This window comes from Helianthus annuus, chromosome 15 (assembly GCF_002127325.2).
Source record: "Helianthus annuus cultivar XRQ/B chromosome 15, HanXRQr2.0-SUNRISE, whole genome shotgun sequence".
In the NCBI taxonomy this organism is placed as follows: Eukaryota; Viridiplantae; Streptophyta; class Magnoliopsida; order Asterales; family Asteraceae; genus Helianthus; species Helianthus annuus.
The window spans coordinates 111,704,983-111,728,695 of NC_035447.2; the positions used below are offsets into that span (position 1 = coordinate 111,704,983).

The window sequence follows — 23,713 nt, forward strand, 5'->3', positions numbered from 1 at the left end:
ATTGGTGCCTATTTGCAATGTTTTAAAAACCGGTTTATACCGGTCGGTTGAAGCGGTTAAACCGGATGTCGGAAGCTTAGCCAGCACGAATCATATCGGTAACTGAGAGAACGGTAAGGAAGTTGTACTGCCAGTGAATTGGGTTATACTAGTTTAAACCGGTATAGCAAGGTCAAAGGTTAAAATTTGAAGTTTTAATCTTTTGTGGGCACAAAAAGGTGACGATTTACGTTCTTTGAAAAACTTAGCGCCTAAAATGGTAACAATAGTGAATTTTTGGATTATTTTTTATTATGCATTAACTTTTAGAATATTTTTTATTATGAAATGATATAGTTTTGGATTATTTTTTGAGTAAAATTGTATTTTATGAATTTATAGGTTTAATTAGTTAACCCAGTTGAACCGTCTGGTACAACCCGGTTGAACCATTTCTGAACTTAACCCGGTACAATTTAAAAACCGATTTTTAAAACATTGCCTATTTGGGATCGTGTTTGAGTTGGTGATGTTATTTCATCCAAATGAGGAGAACGTGACTATTTAATGGACACTAATGTCTTAAACAAGAGAACTCAATCTAAAAGACTGGTATGGTGGATGAGAGAACTCATTTGGTAGATAAACCCTACATTGGTTGCCCATACAATCGATATGAGACAAGTCCAATACCTTGTAATGATTTCAGACCATAACAATCGACCCTCCTTAAGGGCCAACGTCCTCGTTGGTCACGGCCACGTTGGTCACGGCTACGTTGGTCACGGCTGGTATCTATTAATAATAAGATGTGAATGAAAACTTATTTGTGTTGTTTTAACTATGATATTTAAAACGGGTTATATAAAATGAATATTAAATAATTATCTTATTCAGTAGGGAATAATCAGTGATGGAATATATCTATGATCTATCAAAGGGAATATCATTTGTCGAATAATTATAATTATAAAATATTTTCACTGGCGGAATAACTATATATAAAAGTTATGTTGTGTCTACTAGTCTATATATACAAAGCGATAAATAAAATATAAATTATTTAAAATTATTATTTAAATATTCACTCCCCACATCTATTTTAAAATTATTCCAACCACTACGGATATGTACATATCATTGTTTCTTACAAACATAAAAAACAAAAAAGCATGACTCTTTACTAAAACCATAGATCATCTTTTTTTCTCTTCTAGGCGACAAAACCAATAATTTATGTTAAATGAAGTGAAAGAAAAATAGTATTCTTATATGCAGAGTTTCAGTTTTTTACGAAACATGAAGAATCAAGAAATGATTCTAACACGCATGTATCTTCCCAAATTGATGTAAACTAATTACATTAAAAAGTTAACAAATTTATAAACACACTAATGTTTATATTAATCATTAAATAAAGATAAATATGTATATTACTCACCAACACATAAGACCACCACCCATACAAAAATGAGATCTTTGAAGGGAAATCCCAGGGGCGGACCTATTAACAAACATCGGGTTCCCAGGAACCTATTCGGTTTTTAATTTTTAGTGCAAATATATATAACAAACTGAAAAGGAACCCATAAGTAAAATATAAAAGGAACCCATAAACAAAAAAGCTTTGGTGCTCCACTGGTTAATCTGCGTTATTCTACCCTATACACCCCGGTTCGAATCCCGTATGAGGCAAATCTTAATCTTTTTGTTCCGTTTTTTTTTTTATTTCTATTTATATTTTTTTCTTTAATGTACAACCCATTTAGGGTTACAACAAAACAAACTCATAACAAAAAACAAAAGCAGACTAAGGAACAAGTGAACAACAGTCATCAGCGGCGCCTCCACCTTCAGCAACCACCACCGCTCGCTCCGGTCGTCCTCCTCCGCCGACAGCCTTCCTCCTCCACTCTAGCCGACAGCCTTCCTCCTCCGGCAGTTCTTCACAGGTGTGTTAACTTCAATTGTTTGACTAATTTCTGATAGTGTTTGAAGGTGAATGTTTTGAATTGTAGTTTGTGATTAGATTTGTTGTTGTTGAATTTGGAGTTTGTTATAGTTGAAAAATTAAGTTGTTTGGGAGATAAGTGATAGAATTGAATTTGAATTTTTGGGTCTAAGCATATGGTTTGCTGCAAATATGATTTTTGGGTGCTGGTAGAAAGGAAGACAAATACGTGTTTTTAAGTTGAGAAACTTGTTTTTCGATGATTGAAGCCAACTAATATATGTTTTTAAGTTGTGTTTGGGATTGCTTATTTAGTTAGTTAAACCGCTTATGCTTGTGTTTATAATTAGAAGTAGTAGAGCGGAAGCAGATAATCAACTTATTAAAGCAACTTGTTTCACATTTAGATAGATCATGAATATATTGTTTGAGCTAACAATCCCAAACTGGTATTTGAAAACTTGTTTTTACCTAAAAATAACATGATCAATTTTCTTCATCAAAACACTCAATAGTGTTTTTAGAAAAAAAAAATGCAACTACAAGCAAATAGTGTTGGGGTGGGTGTGGCGTCTGTTCTAAACTAGATGTTACCTGCTGTGCAAAATACCCCCAAAACACTGTTGAACCGAACAAAACAGCAAACTACAGCGCTGAATACTATTGTTATCCTTGTGTTATTGAAGTGCTTGAATATATAGAAACTTCGGCATGGGAACCAATTCACTTTTATTATGTGATGAACCTTACCCGATTCAAATTGTCGAACCGACCCGAAATTTTTTATGTTTAGTCATATAAATTGGAGTATCTAAAAAAGTGAACCCAATGAAAAAAATTTCTGGATCCGCCACTGGGAAATCCGGTTTGCATTCGTTTATCACGATCCACTTTGCAACCCGGGCAATTCTCATGGTATACCGGCTCCAAAAGCTCGTCTTTTAGTCCGTTGTTGTCGATCGCCATTATCGCCAACCTTCAAAAGCTTTTGTTGTTGATATTCAAAGATGGGTTGCAACCCAAAATCAAATCTACAACTCTTTATATGGAGGAGGACAAAGAGTTGGAGAAGAAGTTGAGTTTGGCAACTATGCTAAAGAGCAAAAAAAAGTTGAATATATAACAAGAGTAATTTACAACAATGGTCCATGAATTGTTATTATTAATTTACCTTTTGTTTTTAAAAGGTTACAGCTTTGGTCCTTATCAAGAGAATTATCCACTACTACAAATATAAGTTGTTGATGTAAGCGGGTAATAGGAGAGGCCATCAATTGGCCAAAAAGGGCGGCAGGAGCCCATCAATTGGGCAAAAAGGGGCAGGGGTAATAGTGCCAGGCAGCTGCCTGGCACTCCCCTATTGGCCCAAGAAAATTACGATTTTATCCTCATTTAAAATTACGATTTTGCCATAAGTTCAAATTTATGTTTCCGCCCCCGCTTAAAAATAAATTTACGCTTTTGCTCTCAGCTAAATATTTCAATTTTACCCTTAGTAAAAAAATTACGATTTTCCCCCGTTTCAATTTACATTTTTGCCATTAGTTTTTTCACTTAAAAATACGATTTTCCTATCAGTTCAAAAATATGTTTTTACCCCCACTTAAAAATAAATTTACGCTTTTGCTACTGGCTAAAAATTCCAATTTTGCCCTTGGTTCAAAATTATGATTTTGCCCCGTATAAATTTATAGTTTTGCAATTAATTTTTTTTTCTCACAGCCAAGTTACGATTTTACCGTCAACTTAACTTTACATTTTGCCCATCGTTTTTGTTTGTTTTCCTGTTGACATTACAATTTTTCCCCCAGTGTAAAATTACAGTCGTGCCGGCAACTTCCTGGCACTCCCCGTTGGTCCATTTAGTTTACACTTTATCCCCGAATTAAAATTATGATTTGGCCCTCAGTTAAAAATTACGTTTTTCCCACCGTTTTAGTTTTTTTTTACCAAAACTATAAAGGTTTTTTGTTTTAATTGGTTTACTCGATTTAATTTTTTTTGTCTCAAGGAGTTGCCTAACACTAGCTCATTAATCCTGAAAAATTACAGTTTTGCCTAGAGCCCAAAATTACGGTCTTATCATCGTTTTTGTTTTTTTCCCCCTAGCAAAATTATAGTAGTCTTTTTTAATTGGTTGAGAATTATTCGGTCATGCCCCGCAACGCGGGCGGGGCATCTACTAGTTGATGACAAATCTGAAATTGGTCTCTATTTGGATATTGTTTAATTGGTGATGCTCGTTTAGAAAATGGACGTTTTTTTTTTGCCCAACGACGCCCAAGCACGCCCCACGACGACCCCAAGGCGCTTTTGTTTGATTTTTTTTAATGGCGTTGTATTTAGAACGCTCGAGCCCCTTGTGTGTTGACCAATCACCCTTTTTTGATGGTTTTTTGTCCAATAACATTTTTTGATATTTTTTTTATTTAATTCTATTATTAAACCCCTTTTAACATAATGCCCCACATCACCACTACACCCATTTATGAAAAATGCCTATTACTGACTGAACTGTCACATGGTGCCAAACGTCCTAGGGTGGAGTATTTATTATTCATGTGTACCACTACACATGGTCTTAAATGATTTAAATTCAGATGATTAATACATAAACAATACACTTTGAATTGTATATATTTTGGTGATTTTAAGTTGCAATCACTAAATATTCTTTTTTTTTTTTTCTCTTATGAAATTAATGTTTAGCATACGCATACAACTGTTTGTATAACTTTTAGCATGATATATACTTATGAGGCAATGATTATGCACTAAAATTATAAATATATTCAATTCAGTAGATCAGATGAGAAGTTAGAAAGATTAATTAAAACTTTTCAAAAAAAAAAAAAAAAAAGAAAGATTAATTAAATATGAATTTAAGTTCTTTCAAAAAGAACATGTTTAACATGATGGGAATAGCAAGTGTGACGCTAAATTGGTAAATTTTATTTCAAATTATGATATTAGCATTAGCATTCTCTATAATACAAAAACCAAGTGGGGGAATAGTGCCAGGCAGCTGCCTGGCACTTCCCCATTGGACCAAAACGTTTATTGTTTTATATCCATTTTAAAATTACGTTTTTACCCCCAGCTCAAAATAATATTACGTTTTTGCCCCCAGCTCAAAACAAAAACCAAGTGGGGGAATAGTGCCAGGCAGCTGCCTTGCACTCCCCCATTGGACCAAAACGTTTATTGTTTTATATCCATTTTAAAATTACGTTTTTACCCCCAGCTCAAAATAATATTACGTTTTTGCCCCCAGCTCAAAATAAAGTTACGCTTTTTATCCCCATCTCAAAATTACGATCTTGCCCTCAATTCAAAATTACGACTTTGCCTGGCACTATCCCATTGGACCAACCAGTTTATTATTTTACATCCATTCTAAAATCACCTTTTTGTCTGTCTATAAAATTACGGTTTTGCCCCCAGCTCAAAATAAAATTACGCTTTTCTCCCCAACTCAAAATTACAATTTTCCCTCCATTCAAAATAAAATTTTAGTTTTGCCCTCAGCTCAAAATTACCTTTTCGGATTGGTATTTGTTAAAATACGTAATGTAGAAGGGTATTTGTTAAAATACCTTCTACAATTTTATTTGTTACCAAGCCTCAATCAAAAAATACAACTTTCTCTCAGTTAAAAATTACAATTTTGCCATTGTTTTAGTTTTTTTTATCAAAACTATAAAAATGTTTTGTTTTAATTAGTTGACTCGATTTAATTGTTTTTCGTGTCAATGAGCTGACTAACACTCGCTCATTATTCGGTCATCGCCCCGCAACGCGAGCGGGTCAGGGCACCAACTAGTTTTTTATACAAATATTAAGCTCTCATATAATCGTAATAAAAATCTATTTTTCAATAATATTAAAAAAGAACCGTCTATCTTGACGTCAAAAAATATATTAGACCATGGGGTATAGTGGGGCTTGGGTTGGGGCATTTGTTGACACGTGGAATGGGAGCCCCCCACCACTCAAACCTATCCCCATGGGGTATGGTGGGGCTTGGGTTGGGGGCATGAGTTTGGTTTGGCCATTGAGAGCCTGCCATGTCACTTACTAGCCCGCCCTACGCCCGACTTCAAACCCACGCCAATAGGGCCACGTCCCAACCCAAGCCCCCGAGGTGGTGACTTGGGCGTTTTCAGCCAACCCACGCCCCAACCCAAGCCCTATACCCCATGGCCTTATGTTGAATACTACTCAATCTAGGATAACATCCATATAAAAATATAGATAAAAGTAAGGAGATCTCAATAGCATATTTAATATTATATAATATTAAAAAGTATAAATCAAAACTGATATTTTAAATAAAATAGAGAAAAAGTTATATAATTGGTTCAAAACTATCACAACGAATCGTTTTAGACCTCGTTGTTTTCAAAACCGTAGTTAATGATTTGTTATAGAATTTTTATCAAAATCGATAGTAAAAAAAATACATTTTTAATTTTTAAGACGGCCACTCACTGACTCACTGTACTAAATTCACATCAATTTTGTCCACTACATCATATAAATGATATAACGTGCGTATTTAATAATAACATGACTTGCTACCCATATTTTTTTTAACGCCAAATTTCTTTTATTTCTTGTTGTCTGTGGACTTAAACCCAATATCTCTCCCTTCTAAAGTGTTTAAAGGTTTTATCTTTGACAATAAACCACCACCCCATTACTACTTGCTATCTATATTTAAGTAATGTAAGTTTTAGTGGTTCACGTCTTTAGTTTTATATCTCCAAACGTTCCGTCAAAAACATTCAAATAAAATTTTCTTGTTACATATTACCTTAAAATAGGTACATTGAACTGTATTCAAACATAAGGGTTTTGTAACTTTGTTAGATGTAGATGGACGGATTCGCCGGCACCTTTCGAATATTCTTAATAATTATACCAAGTAACTTTTGTCGGGTTATTTTTGCCCATGAAAAAGCTTAAACATATTTTATTTACATGGGTTTTTTTTTTTATTATTATTATTATTATTATTATTATTATTATTATTATTATTATTATTATTATTATTATTATTTTATTTCTTGTGACAATGAAAAAACGAAACAAATTATATTTGTTTGTTTTGGAGCAGATGTCACAAAGAAAACAATGAAAACTTATTTGTGGTGGTGAATTGTTTGGTGGGCCAACATGTGTGACGCACTGAAAAGAAATCTTTAGGTGTGATTCTTTTGGGCTTTGGCCTCATACGCAAGAAACAATACAAAGGGTTTTTTGGTTGGTTATTTAATAAAGGGTTATTGGATTTTATCACCTTCAACTATCGATTTTTGGACGTTGTCACCCTCAACTAACACTTTGACACCCGACACCTCCAACTTGACTTTTAGTTTGTGCTGGCACCACTCTGTTAACTCATTACTAACAGAGTTAGTTTCTGATCCTACGTTTCACAAACAAGCTTACGTGGACATGATGACATGGCGAATTCGTGGCACTATATCTCTATATAAAAACCTGCATTGCTCATAAGAATGATCTAAACCCATTTTCCGACTCGTTATTGCTCCGGCAACCGATGATATCAGATTCCAATGCGTCAATTTCACCCCCTTAGTGTTTCCGGTAGTTCTTTACGAGTACAAAATCACCGTCGTATCCTACTGCGAAACCAAAACGTCAATTTTCACATCAGAAAACTCAGATCCGTTCAATCGATCAACTCGCATCATCGGTTAGAACTCAATCGATTCGATTACAACGATCCGGTTACTAAATCCGGTTCTTCTGATACCTTCTGAACCGATTCAACCGTAGCGAAAATAACCGCCAGTTTACAAATCCGGATCTGGCGCGAAATCTCGGAGATCAAGCTAGCAGGATTCGCCGGAGAAATGGTTACACCAACGGAAAGTAGAGAGAGAAACAAAATCGGAAGATAAGATGAGTTATGAGAGATAATAAAAGCACAATTACCTTTCGTAAGAGACGGAGTACGGCGGCGAGGTTGCGTACGAAGAACTTGACGTCGGTGTACGGGATACGGTGGCGTGTTGTGGCGTCGATTAGCGATCCGGCGGTTGTTTTGGTGGTGTTGAGGAGAGAGAAGATGAAGTCAGTTACTGATAAATGTGTCGCTTGTGGAGGAAGAAAAGATAGAGATATAGTGCCACGAATTCGCCATGTCATCCTGTCCACGTAAGCTTGTTTGTGACACGTAGGATCAGAAACTAACTCTGTTAGTAATGAGTAACAAAGTGGTGCCAACACAAACAAAAAGTCAAGTTGGAGATGTCGGGTGTCAAAGTGTTAGATGGGGGTGGCAACGGCGAAAGGCCAATAGTTGGGGGTGATAAAATCCGATAACCCTTTAATAAATATTAGATGTATGCAAGAAAGTGATTAGGGTTTTATGCCCCTGCCGACTTCTATTTTGACGCAAGAGAAGAGAAGAAAATTTGTGATCTCCATTCTTGGGTGTTGTGAAGACAAGAGGCGTTCAAAAGATTAAACTACAATTTTCTTTGGTCATACTTCTTACTCGTCTTTTGTTTATTTTGTTCCATATACTTTAAGTTTGTGCCAAGTATATGATGTTTTTGTATACCTTTAGTTTTACCTAAAAAAGACTTTTGTATTGCTCTATTTTGGTGATAGTGGATTTGAAGCGGCTCTAGTAGTCTCGTGGTTTTTTACTCTCCTTTTTTAGAGGTTTTCCACGCTAAAATTTGGTGTCTCCTTACTGTTACTTTTATACCTATTTGTTTATATCCTCACAGGTCATTCGAGTTAGGAAATATTTGGTCAAACGAAGTTTGCTTTGACATTTTAGTTTACCGTTTGTAACCTGGTTGCGCGTTTTTTCCCATCAAAGTGGTATCATAGCCATTGGCTCTTATTATTGGGTTGAAACTTGTTTGAACGATGGAAGCTAATATAATTAGGATTGTGAATTTGAATGGTTCTAATTATCATGTTTGGAGAGGCAAGATGGAATATCTCCTTTATGTGAAAGATTATTATATGCTTGTGTTTAATACTGATAAACCTGAAGGTGAAATAGATGAAGAATGGAATATCTTGCACAGAAAAGTTTGTGGCTAAATTCGTGTCACGACCCCCGACCCCACCCTGGACGGAATCGGGAGCCGCGAACAGCTAGGGCTGTAAACGAGCCGAGCCGAGCCGAGCTAGACCCAGCTCGAGCTCGGCTCGAACTCGATTCGAGCTGGCTCGGCTCGAGCTCGAATTTCAAATCGAGCTGAGATTTGAGGCTCGAGCTCGGCTCAATTAGAATTCGAGCTAGCTCGGCTCGGCTCGATCTAGCTCGAACTAACAAAAAACCGCAAAAATTACTACTTAAAAAGCCCTTAAAAATGAATTTATTCATAAACTAAGGGCTATAATTGCCATTTAATTTAACCATATGGCTAAATATGCAAGTTTAAATAGTTAATTCACTTTGTACATTGTCTTTACCTTCTTTTATAGGGGAAAGACTCTCTTAGTTTTGGTTTTCTAAGCGATGTGGGATAAAAAAAAGTGAAGGATGTAAACCTTATCGAGCCAGCTCACGAGCTCATGAGCCGAGCCAGACCAAGCTCGAGCTCGGCTCGTTTACAAACCGAGCCGAGCCGAGCTGGCTCGTTAACAACCGAGCCAATTTCAAGCCGAGCTATCTTCGAGCTTTTTTCGAGCGAGTTTCGAGCGAGCTGCGAGCCACGAGTTTTTTGAACACCCCTACGAACAGCCAAGTGGTACCGGTGGTTATTTAGAAAAGTAGTGCAGCGGAAATTTCATCAGGACCGTGAGTTAGGAAAAATATCAGAGTTTAGAAACACCGAATTTTATTTATTAAATAGAGGGGATAAAACCCATGTTTTTACAAAGGTAGCTTTAATATGGGATAACCCGAATACATAAAATAACTTTTCTTAATTTAATTTAATTGATAAAAATTAAGCCACTTCTGTAAGCCTTTTGGTGCCGTATCCATCTCTTATTCCGATCTACTGTAATTACCTGAAACGCGTTTTAAAAAGGTTTTGTCAGCAGGAAATACTGAGTGAGTTCATTCATTTTTATAAAATGACCATTAGTTATAAATTACATCATAAGAGCGATTACAATGGCTTCTATCTTATTTTTATTTGGCACCTAGTCACTTGCTGACGATGGTCATACCACTATTGGGTCTTTCCCCAAGTAGTGACGTTTATCACGGTCAGGATTTATTAGCCTAACCCGTGAGAAATTAGTAATGTGCACAATACCCCACTAGCCAGTGATTAAGATAACCACGACTTAATCCCTGTAATTATAACCTTTGAAAATAATTTGAGGTATTTGTAAAACAGTTGATAAAAAGAGAATGACTCACATTATAAGCATGCAGTATTGATTTAACAAGCTTCCTGATTCAAATTCTTCTGAGAATTAGCATCTACTTTGATTGTAAGTGTCTGGGGTAGAGTTTAGCCTACTGATAAGCCTGATAACCTAATTTAAATAATAATGCACACGAACTAGGTCAGTAACATATAACATTTACGATAACTCACGAGATTTAAACCCTCATGACGAATGACGAATGACAAAGTGCAATACTTAAACATCCATCGAATTCACGACGAATAACAAAGTATAACCCTAATTTGAGCAGCACTTAAACATTCATCGGATAGTTTCAATCGATCGGACATTGAATCGTAGCAGCGATCGAGTTAATACCCTGTATCGTAGCAGCGCCTCGCTATATTAAAAGTAAATTTCGAATTTGAGCAGCCAAACTTCGTTTTTGAGTTTTGGTTTCGACATCAGAGGAATGCTCGTAGCCTGTCTTATTTATAGCAGAAATTTGGGTCTCACGCGGCCCGCGTGAGCCCTTGCTCGATCCTTACGCGGCCCGCGTAGCCGCCTAGTCTACACGTAGGGTTGCTGGGTCATCAGTAGGTGTGCCATGTGGATGACACGTAGCCCCGGATGCTTATCCGGTCAACTCTCAAGTTGACGTGCCCCGCGTAAGGGCCCTCTTGTGCTTTACGCGGCCCGCGAGAGGGTCAAAAATATGATTTTCTTGATTTTTGATATGGATTAGGATTTTGGGGGTCTGGGCTCTCACTAATGGATCAATTTGGGACATTTTTGAATATAATTATATCACAAAAAGGGAATAAAATGGTGAAAAAAGAGAATGGACTCATTTTGTAACTTTAGGGCTCAACTAGAAAGTCTCCTGGTATAAATCTTGGGTATAACTTTTGAACTATTAAAAATATATAATGTACTCGTGGTAAGTATAGTACCCCTAGTTCAACCTTGTCCCTAGGTCACGAGACAGAACCCCAATGAACTTAGTCAGGCAGAGCCTTGACGTGCGTTATGGGGCTCAGATCAATCGGAAAGGGTAGTGGTGATCGGGAGTTAAAACACTTAAAACGGGGCATGGATATTATTATTATTAAATAATAAATATTTAGAGAGAGAGGAAGTTGGCGATTTTATTTAGAGAGAGAGATAAATCGATAGAAATTTATCTGAACAACTTTAAAAGGTTTGCCTTCTCATGCTATTTATAGTTGAAATATAAGGACATGTATATATGAACCATTCTCATTCTCAACATATACAAAAAGAAGTGGATTACCTCAGCCGGTAACAGTTTTGATAAATGGTTGGCCACTTTGGGCGGCCATTTGACTTCAGTTTTTTTTTTTTTTTTTCATATAATAGTTATTTATAATTTATAGGTGATGTCAAATTACAATTTTATCTCAGGTGTAAAATTATGATTTCACCCTCGATTCAAAATAAAATTTTGCTTTTGTCCCCTGCTTAAATTTACGTTTTTGCCCTCAGTTTAAAAATACAATTTTGCCCCAACTTCAAAATAAAATTATGGTTTTGCCCTCAGCTCTCCTGCCAAATTACGATTTGGTTCCCAGTTTAAAATTACGAATTTGCCCCCAGCTAAAAATTACGATTTTGCCCGCAGCTAAAATATTACGATTTTGCCCCAATTTCAAAATAAAAAAATAGTTTTGCCCTCAGTTCAAAATATTATTTTACCTCCATTTTAAAATTACGATTTTACCACCGCTAAAAATTGCAATCATGCCATCGTTTTTTTTCCCTTTGGCAAATCCATGGTAGTGTTTTTTTTTTATTTTGTTGACTTAATTTTGTTTCTATTCATGCCAAACAGCTGCCTAGCAATCGCTAATTGATCTTGACAAATTATTGTTTTGCCCCCAACTCTAAATTACATGCCTGTCATTGTTTTAGTTAATTTTTTTTATCATAACTATGATACTGTTTTTCTTTAATTGGTTAACTTGATGTATCTTTTTTAATATCGTGTTATAGGTAGCATGTATAACTAACCGACATAAAGGCGTACATGTTATTAACCTAAGAAATACTGGGTTTAGCGCCCCGCAACACAGGCCGCGCATAACTCTACCTGCCTAACACTGGCTCATTAGTCCTGAAAATTTACAGTTTTGCCCTGAACCCAAAATTACGGTCTTATCATCCTTTTTTTTCGTAGCAAAATTATAGTAGTCTTTTTTTAATTGATTGAGAATTATTCGATCATGCCCCGCAACGCGAGCGGGGCATTTACTAGTTGTACACATAATCACAATTGTTTAGATTACCATACACATGTAGCCAATCAAAGAATCTGAACAATTATCATGCATACGTATGTACCTATCCAACATATTAAATTCATTTAATTGAAATGAAGGACACGTATTTTAGGAATTAATTTCCTAATGTGTAGAAACTAGTTAATGCCACCGCCCGCGTTGCGGGGCGATGGCCGAATTCTCAATCAATTGAAAAAACACTATTATAGTTTTGTTAGGAAAAAAAAACTAAAACGATGACAAGACCGTAGTTTTGAGCTCAGGGCAAAAATGTAGTTTGTAAGGATTAATGAGCGAGTTTTAGGAAGCTCCTTGACATGGAAAAAAATTAAATCTAGCGAACTAATAAAAAAAACACTTTTATACTTTTGCTAAAAAAAAGTAAAACGATAGCAATACTGTAATTTGAACTAAGGGCAAAGTTGTATTTGTTGACTTGGATAAAATCGTAATTTGGCAAAAGTTAAAGTGATTGCAATACTATAAATTTGAACCGGAGACAAAATTGTAATATAACTTTGCACTAAGCACAAAATCGTAATTTTAAGCTGGGGACAAAACTATATTTTTAATTTGAACTGGAGCAAAATCAAAATTTTGAACCGAGGGCAAAATCGTAATTTTGAATAGGGGGCAAAAGCATAGTTTTATTTTGAACCGGGCAAAAAGATAATTTTAAACCGAAGGCGAAATCATAATTTTTGAAACGGGGCGAAAATGCAAAGTCGTCATTTTTAGTTTGTGGCAAAATAAAATTACGTTTTTTATAATTTACGATTTTGTCCCAGCTCAAAATAAAATTACGTTTTTGCCCGCAGCTCAAAAATTATATTTAAACTGGAGGCGAAATCATAAATTTAAACTGAGAGCAAAATCATAATTTTGAGCTAGGGGAAAATATAATTTTATTTTGAGGGCAGAATCGTAATTTTGAGCTAGAAAAACGGGGAACAATTTATTTTGAAGTGGGTGCAAAAACGTAATATTAAACGGAGGGCGAAACCATAATTTGAAACTGGGAACAAAATTAAAAGTGAGTTTTTGAACGGAGGGCAAAAGCGTAATTTTTAGCTATGGACAAAATTATAATTTTATTTTGAGCTGGGGGTAAAAACATAATTTTAAATAAAGGACGAAAGCGTAATTCTAGAAAAACGGGGAACAATTTATTTTGAAGTGGGTGCAAAAACGTAATATTAAACGGAGGGCGAAACCATAATTTGAAACTGGGAACAAAATTAAAAGTGAGTTTTTGAACGGAGGGCAAAAGCGTAATTTTTAGCTATGGACAAAATTATAATTTTATTTTGAGCTGGGGGTAAAAACATAATTTTAAATAAAGGACGAAAGCGTAATTTTAAACTGGAGGTAAAATAAAATAAAAAAAAAGTTGGTCCAATGGGGAAGTGCCACACAGCTGTGTGGCACTATTCCCCCAAACTTGGTTTTGTATAGTAGGGTAATGTGCACTTTATTATTTTATTATTATTATTTTATTATTTTATTCTTATAATTAATTCACCTGCTTCACTTATTTGGCGCGTATAACTTCTAAAATATGACATTTTATAAAATAATAAATATGTCATTAGAACGATAATATTTATATCTACATTTTGAACCAAGTTTTATTAAAAACGGAGTATGTTCAAATGTAATGTATTTTTATAATATAATTATTAAACGGTTCCTAGGCCTGTCTAGGTACTTCATATTTTTAACGGTCAACTTACCCGAAATCTACCTGTCTAATAATATAAGTTTATATACTTTTATTTTATTTAGAAAGGTCACCCATATACAAGCCAATTAATTAGTATAATATTTCAATCAACTATATATAAAATAGTTTTTAAAACTATTTGGGTTGAATAATCTATTATCTATATATACTTAAAAATTTAGTATATATCAACTTTTTTACAACCTTCATTATGAGTATCTTAAATACATTTGTGCCTCTTAAATACATTTATGTCAACTTTTTTACAACCTTCGTTATGAGCCTCTTAAATATATCTCTATCTCTACACATAATATTACGGAGGACGCATGACACGATTCCAGCCTCCGTAATTTGTTATCTCGACCGTCTCTTTTATAAAATTATAATGTTAAAGAAATATATATACTTTTAAATTTAATATTAACTTAACTATATATGCTAAATATTTAATTATGGATAATTATAATATGATTACCCAAATGAGTTTATATATTTTTTTATTTTGATCTTAAGTTAATTAATTTAATTGTGTTAAAAGGATACTTGAAGGATTATTTACAAAGGTAACCCAATAACCAAAAACGCATTTAGTGAGATCTTGGTACTAGATTTTCTATTATACATTTTGGGTTAGACAGCAAGATTGCCACTAAATAAATATGAATGTTTTTTATTAGTTAAGACTCAAAAAGAACCATATGTTCAATATATATATACATTCATCCTTTTATGGTATTATTATAAATCAAGAAATGACTTCGTGACAGGTTGATTGTTATTACATATGATCATACAATTTTCATATGCATATATGAGTTGATTGTTATATGAAGGCACAAGCTTATTTTTTAATACATTAAATCAAACATCTATTTGGACTTACATTCGTATGTTAAAACCTAACAGTCAGTTTACGAGTTTGACAGGCAATAACCAAATCCAAATTCGTATAGTTTGTGACGACCAAGCTGACCCCACACGATTGTTGGTTGTATCCACATCACATAGGAGGACTATAATGCGGTTGAAAAAAATTAATGTTTTTATTAATACCGAAATCTATTTTTAATATGGAATTCACATTTATAGATATTTATAAATATTTTTTAACAGTTATAAATAATTTTAAATATTTTTTAATAATGTTTTTTTAATACCGAATTCATGTTTATAAATATTTATTGAAAACATAAAATGTAATTTAAATATTGGGTAGATAAAGAGTGTATGTAGTTCGTGGCGAACCAAGCATATGTAAAGGTTGGTCATTTTGGTTAAGGTCAAATCAGGTTTGCATTAGAATGTAATATACACTTAGGATATGTCATTTTGGATAAGCACAATATTGGTTATCACTTTTGAATCAAATGGTTAAAGTTTATAGTTATGCTGGTAATATATGCAGAGTACTGAATTCACCTGTCGTGTTGAAGTCAAACGCATACGCAATAGCCAAGAGTGGTTCAGGCTGACATGTGGCGGTGGGAATTGCATGAAAAAAAAGTAATGTTTTTTTAATACCGAATTCACGTTTATAAATATTTATTGAAAACATAAAATGTAATTTAAATATTGGGTAGATAAAGAGTGTATGTAGTTCGTGGCGAACCAAGCATATGTAAAGGTTGGTCATTTTGGTTAAGGTCAAATCAGGTTTGCATTAGAATGTAATATACACTTAGGATATGTCATTTTGGATAAGCACAATATTGGTTATCACTTTTGAATCAAATGGTTAAAGTTTATAGTTATGCTGGTAATATATGCAGAGTACTGAATTCACCTGTCGTGTTGAAGTCAAACGCATACGCAATAGCCAAGAGTGGTTCAGGCTGACATGTGGCGGTGGGAATTGCATGAAAGGTGTGGGGCGTGAAGACAACGATATGTGGTGTGATGGGTGCGAAAACCCCGTTGTCTTCCCAATTGGAAGGTTTGTTTCTAAAAATGTTTAGTTGTATTAATTTGTAGCCATTCTCATGCAGGCTTATAACTGAAAATAAATTACAAACCTGTCGTTGTCTACTTTGATAACACCGCCCAACGCTTGACAAAGACCACTGCTCATAGTATACTCACAACAGAGTCTGGCCTGTCACGCGTCTACAGCCTTTATTCCACTGACATACATGATAAGTTCACTCCGGTGATGGTAAGGAACGCTGATGGAAGCATTTCAACACTGCCGAATTGTTTGCACTCTCTTGTGGGCAGCACTCAGACCCTCCAGCTTGATTCGTATACGTATTATGATCATGGCCATTTTGAATCCTTCAACTGCCTGCTAGATGGGGATGGTTGTAAGCCCTTTGGTTCTTTCACACCTCCATCGATGCCCGCTAAAGACAAGGGGGTGCTACCCATACCGATACCAGTTAAGCGCGTTGAAGCGATCGTAAGGTATATATCGGCTTACACTTTATTCGTGCCCTGTTTAATAAACCATTTTAATTAAAGATGTGCTATTTACCTTTCTACTCGATCTGAAATGTTATTTACATACCTGGTACATGTTTACTCTATTTTAAAATTAGGAGGCTACAACAGTCGGAAACTTGAATTCGTAAATATAAAAGTGCGTTGTTCTACATTAAAAAAATAGGAATAAAAAAACTTGGTAACGCATCACTTTGAATGTGTAAAGACATATAAGGGGAGAAGTTGGCTTTTGAAAAAAAATAAATTTGGTGTCGTTATAAATGGAAAGGCAACAAAAAAGCTTTCAACTATAATTGATTGATTTCCATAAACAATGTAATTGTGCATATCTATTTTTAGATAACCGTCTACATAAATGTTTCGTGCTTTTCCTTCGCAGGCCTGCTTATGCAGATTCGGATTCAGAAGAAACAGTTGACAGTGACCCACATGAAAGGTATACCGTCTGCACTTAGTGTTAGTAATGAAAACCCGTACTACTTTTCGATGCATATATACGTAAACATAGTATACCATTTTTAATAGTTTTCTTTTCGTTATTTCAGTGCAGTCAGTTGGCTGGTGATGGGATTGGGGATGACGGTGGCATGCGTTAGCTAAAGTTTGGTCTATGTGTTATCCAATAAGATAGGAAGGCGTGCGAGAGTTTATGCGTTTTTCCTTTTTCTGTTTCATGTTTTTTTTTTCTTGGAAGACATCTTTTTTCACTTCTTTTTGGCTGGCAAGTTTTGCCAAGGAAATAACTTATGGTCCATGGTTTAATAAAGTTTAAGCACGCCCCTTTGTAGGCGTATCGTCTTACATGTTATGCACCGGCCGTGTCAGACGTCTTACCACGAACAAACAATAGCTATTATGCATGTCGTGCATCGCACGGGCTTTCTCCCTAGTTATATTAAAAATAAAACTAGTTACTAGTGGTTAATAAATGTAAATAACCCTAAAATTCTTATATTGTAAAAATGGAAACGTTACAATTCGCCAGTGGGTTGATGATAATGTTTTGAACCATATTAGCGGGGAGACTCATGCTTGTACTCTGTGAACAAGCTTGAGGAGTTGTATGCTCGAAAGACCAGGAACAATAAATTGTTCTTGTTCAAACAGTTGAGAAACTTGAAATACAATGATGTAACTCCTGTTACTGATCATTTAAATGTTTTTCAGTGTATTATTAATCAGCTTGCAGGAATGGGTATTAAGTTTGAGGACGAGATACAAGGCTTATGGCTTCTTGGTACTTTACCAGATTCTTGGGGGACTTTTAGGACATCATTGTCCCACTCTACATTGAGTTTTCTAGGAAAAAGACGTAACCTTGAGTTAAAGAGTAATACTTGATATCCTTCTCTAAATTCTTTAGGTTCGCTTATATATTTATCATGTATTCGTTTTAAGCATTCCTTATAAATTTTAGAGTTGTAATATGCTTGTATTATTAATTCGTCTAACTCATTTAACTGGTATAAGCGATCTTTTCCTGAGGTTTCTTGGTCTAAGTTTACGTTTTTTAATGCCCAATATGCTTTGTGTTCAAATTCTACAGGGAGATGATAGTTTTTTTTCCAAAGACTAGCTTAAATGGTGTTGTACCTATTGGGGTTCTTTATGTTGTTTGAAGTACCCATAAAGCTTCGTCTAATTTATCTGACCATTCTTTTCGATTTTGACCCACATTTTTTTCTAGGATTCTTTTTAGACCTCGATTGGTTACTTCAGCTTGACCATTGGTTTTAGGATGATAGGCGGTCGAGAGACAATGATAAACCCCATATCGTGTTAGAGTTTTCTCCATTTTTAGATTGCAAAAATGGGTGCCTCTATCACTGATGAGGGCTTTTGGAGTCCCAAGACGTGAGAATAGCCTTTTGAGGAATTTTACTACTACTCTCCCGTCATTGGTGGGGAGATCGGTCCATTTAGGAACGTAGTCGACTGCCACTAAAATGTATGTGTTTCCTCTTAAAGGTGGGAATGGTCCATAAAGTCTAATCCCCGCACATTAAAGATTTCACAAATAAAAATGTTGTTTTGTGGCATTTCGTTTCTTCGTGATATGTTACCTGCTTGTTGGCATGCATCACATGTTTTGATTAATACATAAGCATCTTTACGTATTGTTGGCCAGTAAAATCCTGCGTCGTACACCTTTCGTGCGGTGCTGGCTATTCCGTGGTGTCTTCGTGACAATGGCAAAGAATTTGTCCTGCTTCATGACCATGGACGCATCGTCGAATGAGTTAATCAACACATATGCTGAAAAACTATGGATCTTCCTAAAAATAGTGTTTAACATCAGTGAGGAATTTGTTTCGTTGATGAAAGGTTAACCCTTTGACAATAGTACCACTAGCTAAGTAGTTAGCATAATCGGCGTACCAAGGTTCTTCTCGATATTCCACCATTTCTAAGGATTTTGTGGGGAATTTCTCATTTATTAGATCCTCTCGAGTTCCATCCAAAGCAGGATCTTCAAGTCGAGATAGGTGGTCAGCAGCTGTGTTTTCTGCTCCTCGTTTGTCTTTTATTTCTATGTCAAATTTTTGAAGGAGGGGAATCCATCTTATGAGACGTGGTTTTGCGTCTTGTTTTTTGAAAAGGTATCGAATGGCAGCGTGGTCGGTATAAACTATAGTTTTTGAAAGCATGATATAGGAACAAAATTTATCAAATGCAAATACTATAGCTAGTAATTCTTTTTTAGTGGTTGTGTAATTTTCTTGGGCATCGTTAAGAGCGTAATAAATGGGGTGAAAATGTTTTTCTTTTCTTTGTCCTAAGACTGCTCCAATTACAAAATTGCTTGCATCGCACATGATTTCAAATGGTAGCTTCCAGCCTGGCGTGATCATGATTGATGCTTTGACAAGCATATCTTTAAGGGCAAGAAATGATGTCGTGCGATCCTCGTCAAAGATGAATGGGGCATCTTTCTCGAGTAGCTTGGTTAGAGGTTGAGAAATTTTAGAAAAAGTCTTTGATAAATCGCCTATAAAATCCGACATGTCATAGGAAACTCCGAATGGCTCGAATGGATGATGGAGGAGCTAGTCGCGAAATAGTATCGATTTTTGTGCAGTCGACTTCCATTCCCGCATTTGAGATTTTGTAACCGGGTACTATTCATTCTGTGACCATGAAATGGCACTTTTCCCAATTAAGGGCGAGGTTAGTCTCTTCACATTTAGCTAACATTCGCTCAAGATTATCGAGGCATTGGTCAAATGAATCGCCAAAGATAGAGAAATCATCCATGAAAACTTCTATGGTGTTTTCTATCATGTCGTGAAAAATGGCTACCATGCATCGTTGAAACGTTGTTGGTGCATTGCATAGACCAAATGGCATGTGTCGATATGCAAAGGTTCCGTAGGGACAAGTGAAAGTGGTTTTTTCTTGGTCTTCTAGGGTAATAGGAATTTGAAAGTACCCCGAGAATCCATTAAGAAAACAATAAAATTTATGACCGGACAATCGCTCTAACATTTGATCAATGAAGGGTAAAGGAAAATGGTCTTTTCGTGTGGCTTCATTGAGTTTCAATAGTCGATAAAACTCTCCATCTGATGGACGAAACACTTTGGTTGGTAGCTACTTCCTGTTCATTGAATTGGTCATTTGATTCTTCTGTATCGGGTGGCTCAACTTCATCTTCCAACAAGGGGTCGTCATTGTCGATTGGATACTTTATTGCATTATTTAAGTTAAAAGTTCGTTTGTCAGCCCCAAGTTTTATGGGAAATTCTTTTTTGTTTTTAATCAAAGCTTGATGGGTTTTTAGAAAAGGTTGTCCCAACACGAGCGGAGCATCATCTAAGATGAGAAATTCGGTTGGCACAATCGTTTGTTTTGTTTGAATGAGAACGTCCTCAACCACTCCTGTAGTATTTTTATTTTTTCGATTAGCCAAAAAAATTAGAATCTTAATTGGAATAAAATCACCAATACCTATTCTTTCAAAAATGTAACTTGGCATTATATTAACGCAAAGATCTTTAACAATTAAAATGTTACTAATATAGATGTTGTGAATAAAACATGTTACCGGCTTTATGTTTGATTCATTTTGATCATCTTCTATTAGTGAAGTTTGATCGTTAGTTAATTTAATACTTATCATTTCTTTAAGGTTAGGACTTGTTTTTAACTTTTTTAAGAACTTAGCATGAGATAGAACCAAACTGTGATTTTCAAAAGAAGGTTTTAAGATGGGACCATCCGGACTTAAGTTTTCTAGGAAAAAGACGTAACCTTGAGTTAAAGAGTAATACTTGATATCCTTCTCTAAATTCTTTAGATTCGCTTATATATTTATCATGTATTCGTTTTAAGCATGTCATACTTAACCAAAAATTTTAACCTGATTAGTGCTAAAGGACATAGAGTGTAACAGATTTTGCAAATAAAGGATTGTGACTGTAATTATTGAAGTTAAAGACTATCCGTTGCAATCTGGTACAAACATAAAAGGACAAAAAGTGTCATTTACCCAAAAAAAAAATATTCAGGATATCCTGATAATCAGTCTTAAAACAAGATCATATTATAATTATAGTGTTATTAACTTTGAAACAAAAGGAATATATCTAATTCTATCTCTTGTTAAAGTATGTAATTAGATAAAGATATATATTTAAGCCCGTCTCTGAGAATGTGAGTGTCCTGTGCGGCTATGCCGGTAGGAAAAAAAGGGCCTCCAGAATATAAATCTATACATTAAAAAATCAACAAGTATGACTATAATTATAATACCAAAAAACAAAACAAAATATTATAGCAAAATCATTTATTTACATAAAACGAATTATGAATCTCTTTGAAGCAAAGTTGTTTCAAGTCTTCATAATCCATATACTCAATAGCTATCATCCTCATTTTTTTTTTTGCAAGCCCCCTCCCCCCACCCCCTGCGAAAAAACGGGCCATGTAACATCGCACCACCGCACCCCTCATCAACGGCCTGTATGTGTATACTGTATAGGTGACCACTAATAGTTCTGTTCTCTCGTCGTTTAGTGCATGACTAATAATTCTTAACACGACTCTAAACATAAAATAAAATAAAATAAAATAAATTGAATGGTGACCACTTAAAATAAACTGAATATATGAACTTGTGGACAGAGTTGGCGGAAAAGAATTTGAATTTGGCGACTGTATAAAAAGAAAACTATATACCAAGAGTAAATTACAACTATTGTCCATGAAGTTATTCTTATTATTTTTCAACTTATGTTTTCAAAAGATTACAACTTTAGTCTTTAGACTATCCACTATCACAATCCAACCCAACCCAATCTTTTATTAAAATACTACTTTCTCTCTCTTCCACCTACACAACCCAACCCAATCCAAATTTTCACCCACTATCACAACCCAACCTAAACTAGTATTTTATGATATAAAGAAATAGAAGTTAAATAATAAAAAAGGAAAAAGTATTAAATATTATAAAGAAATAGAAGTTAAATAATATAAAAAAGAATAAAGAATTAATATTATATTGGTTGTTGGTTGCAACCATTGGTTGTCATACCAACCTGGTTGTCCATAAATTTTAATTATTTAATTAAAATAATTTCCTACAATTTTGTCTTATTTGCCAAGTGGCAACCGTTTGTGCAATTTGATCACCATAGTGGGTAGTCTTATATCGAGATCTAAGGACAAATTGGTGCCTATTTGGGATCGTGTTTGAGTTGTTGATGTTATTTCATCCAAACTAGAATTAAGTACCCCCGCGTTGCGGCGGGGTCCTAAAACTATACCAAATAACATCAATGTGTCACACTGAAGTTGCGGCGTGTAAATGCGAAGAAATAAGACCGAAGCATATAACGTATAAAAAATAACTATGTCGATTTAGGACACACGCGTTGCGACGAACTTGTTAAATGGAAAAAGTAGACGTAAAAACGTTGAACTACACATGCACGTTGCGTCGTGTAAACTCGCAAAATAACGTAGAAAAGAATAACTAAGTCAATGTAGGATCTGCCCGTTGCGGCGAACTTGCCAAAAGGGGAAAATAGACACGTTGCGACATACCTGTCAAATGTGAAATATAGACAAAAAACATTGAACCACACACGCACGTTGCGACGTATTAACTCGCAAAATTTAGAACGAAACGTAAAACAAAAAACTTGCGAAAGATAAAAAGTATGGGGGGACCAAAGTTGTAAATAAAAAAAGTTTTGGGTTAAATTACAAAAGATGAAAAGTTTTGGGTTAAAAATAAACAAATTAAAAATGTTAAAATACAAAACATGAAAACTTTTGGGTTAAAAGTGAAAAATCACAATTTTTTTTAAAAACCCCCATGCTTGGGGTACAACAACACAATACAACAAAGTGTTGCTAATTTATATTATGGAAATGAGCAGAACGTGACTATTTAATGGACACACCTACTAAACAAGAGAACTTAACCTAAAAGACTAGTCTGGTGCTTGAGAGAGCTCATTTGGTAGATAAACCCTACATTGGTTGCTCATACAATCAATGTGGGACATGTTCGATACCTTGCAATGGTTTCAGTCCATAACAATCGACCTTCCTTAAGGGCCAACTAGAGGTGTACAAAAAAACGGTTTTAGAACCGTAACCGGAACAAATACCGAAACCGGTTTTTTAACTGGTTTTTTTAAAACTAGTTTTAGGACCGGATCGAACCTGCGATTTATGACCGGTTACCATTCTTGATCTTTGCAACCGGTTTTAAAAAAACCGGTTTTTTTGGCAAAAACCGGTTACTGTTTTGGGTTTGAAAAACCGATAAATAACCGAAACCGGTTATAAAAAAACCGATTTTTGTTTTGGATAAAAAAACCGGTTCGGTTAAAAACCGGACCGGTTTAAAAAACCGTTTTGTACACCTCTAGGGCCAACGTCCTTGTTGGACACGGCTAGGGGTGTATATCGGTTCGGTTTATGGTTTATTCGGTTCGGTTTATTTGGTTTTCAAAATTTTATACC

The 23,713-nt window shown here is 35.0% G+C and overlaps 1 protein-coding gene across 4 annotated transcripts; it reads left to right on the top strand.

Annotated features, from left to right (window-relative positions):
• Positions 1 to 1,700: 1,700 nt before the first annotated feature.
• LOC110912262 lies at positions 1,701 to 17,508 on the top strand. 4 transcript variants are annotated; one of them, XM_035984767.1, is made up of 6 exons: positions 1,794 to 1,931; positions 15,702 to 15,799; positions 16,066 to 16,229; positions 16,381 to 16,696; positions 17,115 to 17,171; positions 17,281 to 17,508. In XM_035984767.1, the coding sequence occupies exons 3-6, from the start codon at positions 16,193 to 16,195 to the stop codon at positions 17,333 to 17,335; spliced, it is 465 nt and encodes a 154-aa protein (XP_035840660.1). In that variant the 5' UTR covers positions 1,794 to 1,931; positions 15,702 to 15,799; positions 16,066 to 16,192; the 3' UTR covers positions 17,336 to 17,508. The 4 variants fall into 4 exon arrangements, 3 of the variants coding, with proteins under 3 accessions (XP_035840660.1, XP_035840661.1, XP_035840662.1); XM_035984768.1 differs by having other exon boundaries at positions 17,286 to 17,508; XM_035984769.1 differs by having other exon boundaries at positions 16,066 to 16,196; positions 16,282 to 16,696.
• The last annotated feature ends 6,205 nt before the right edge of the window (positions 17,509 to 23,713 follow it).

What these genes read in the sequence shown, in the direction of transcription:
- LOC110912262 (XM_035984767.1), top strand. Translation starts at nt 16,193, where the DNA reads ATGGGTGCGAAAACCCCGTTGTCTTCCCAATTGGAAG. An exon ending in GTTGTCTTCCCAATTGGAAG is followed by an intron (nt 16,230 to 16,380) that starts GTTTGTTTCTAA and finishes TACTCACAACAG; the next exon opens with AGTCTGGCCTGTCACGCGTC. An exon ending in GACAGTGACCCACATGAAAG is followed by an intron (nt 17,172 to 17,280) that starts GTATACCGTCTG and finishes TCGTTATTTCAG; the next exon opens with TGCAGTCAGTTGGCTGGTGA.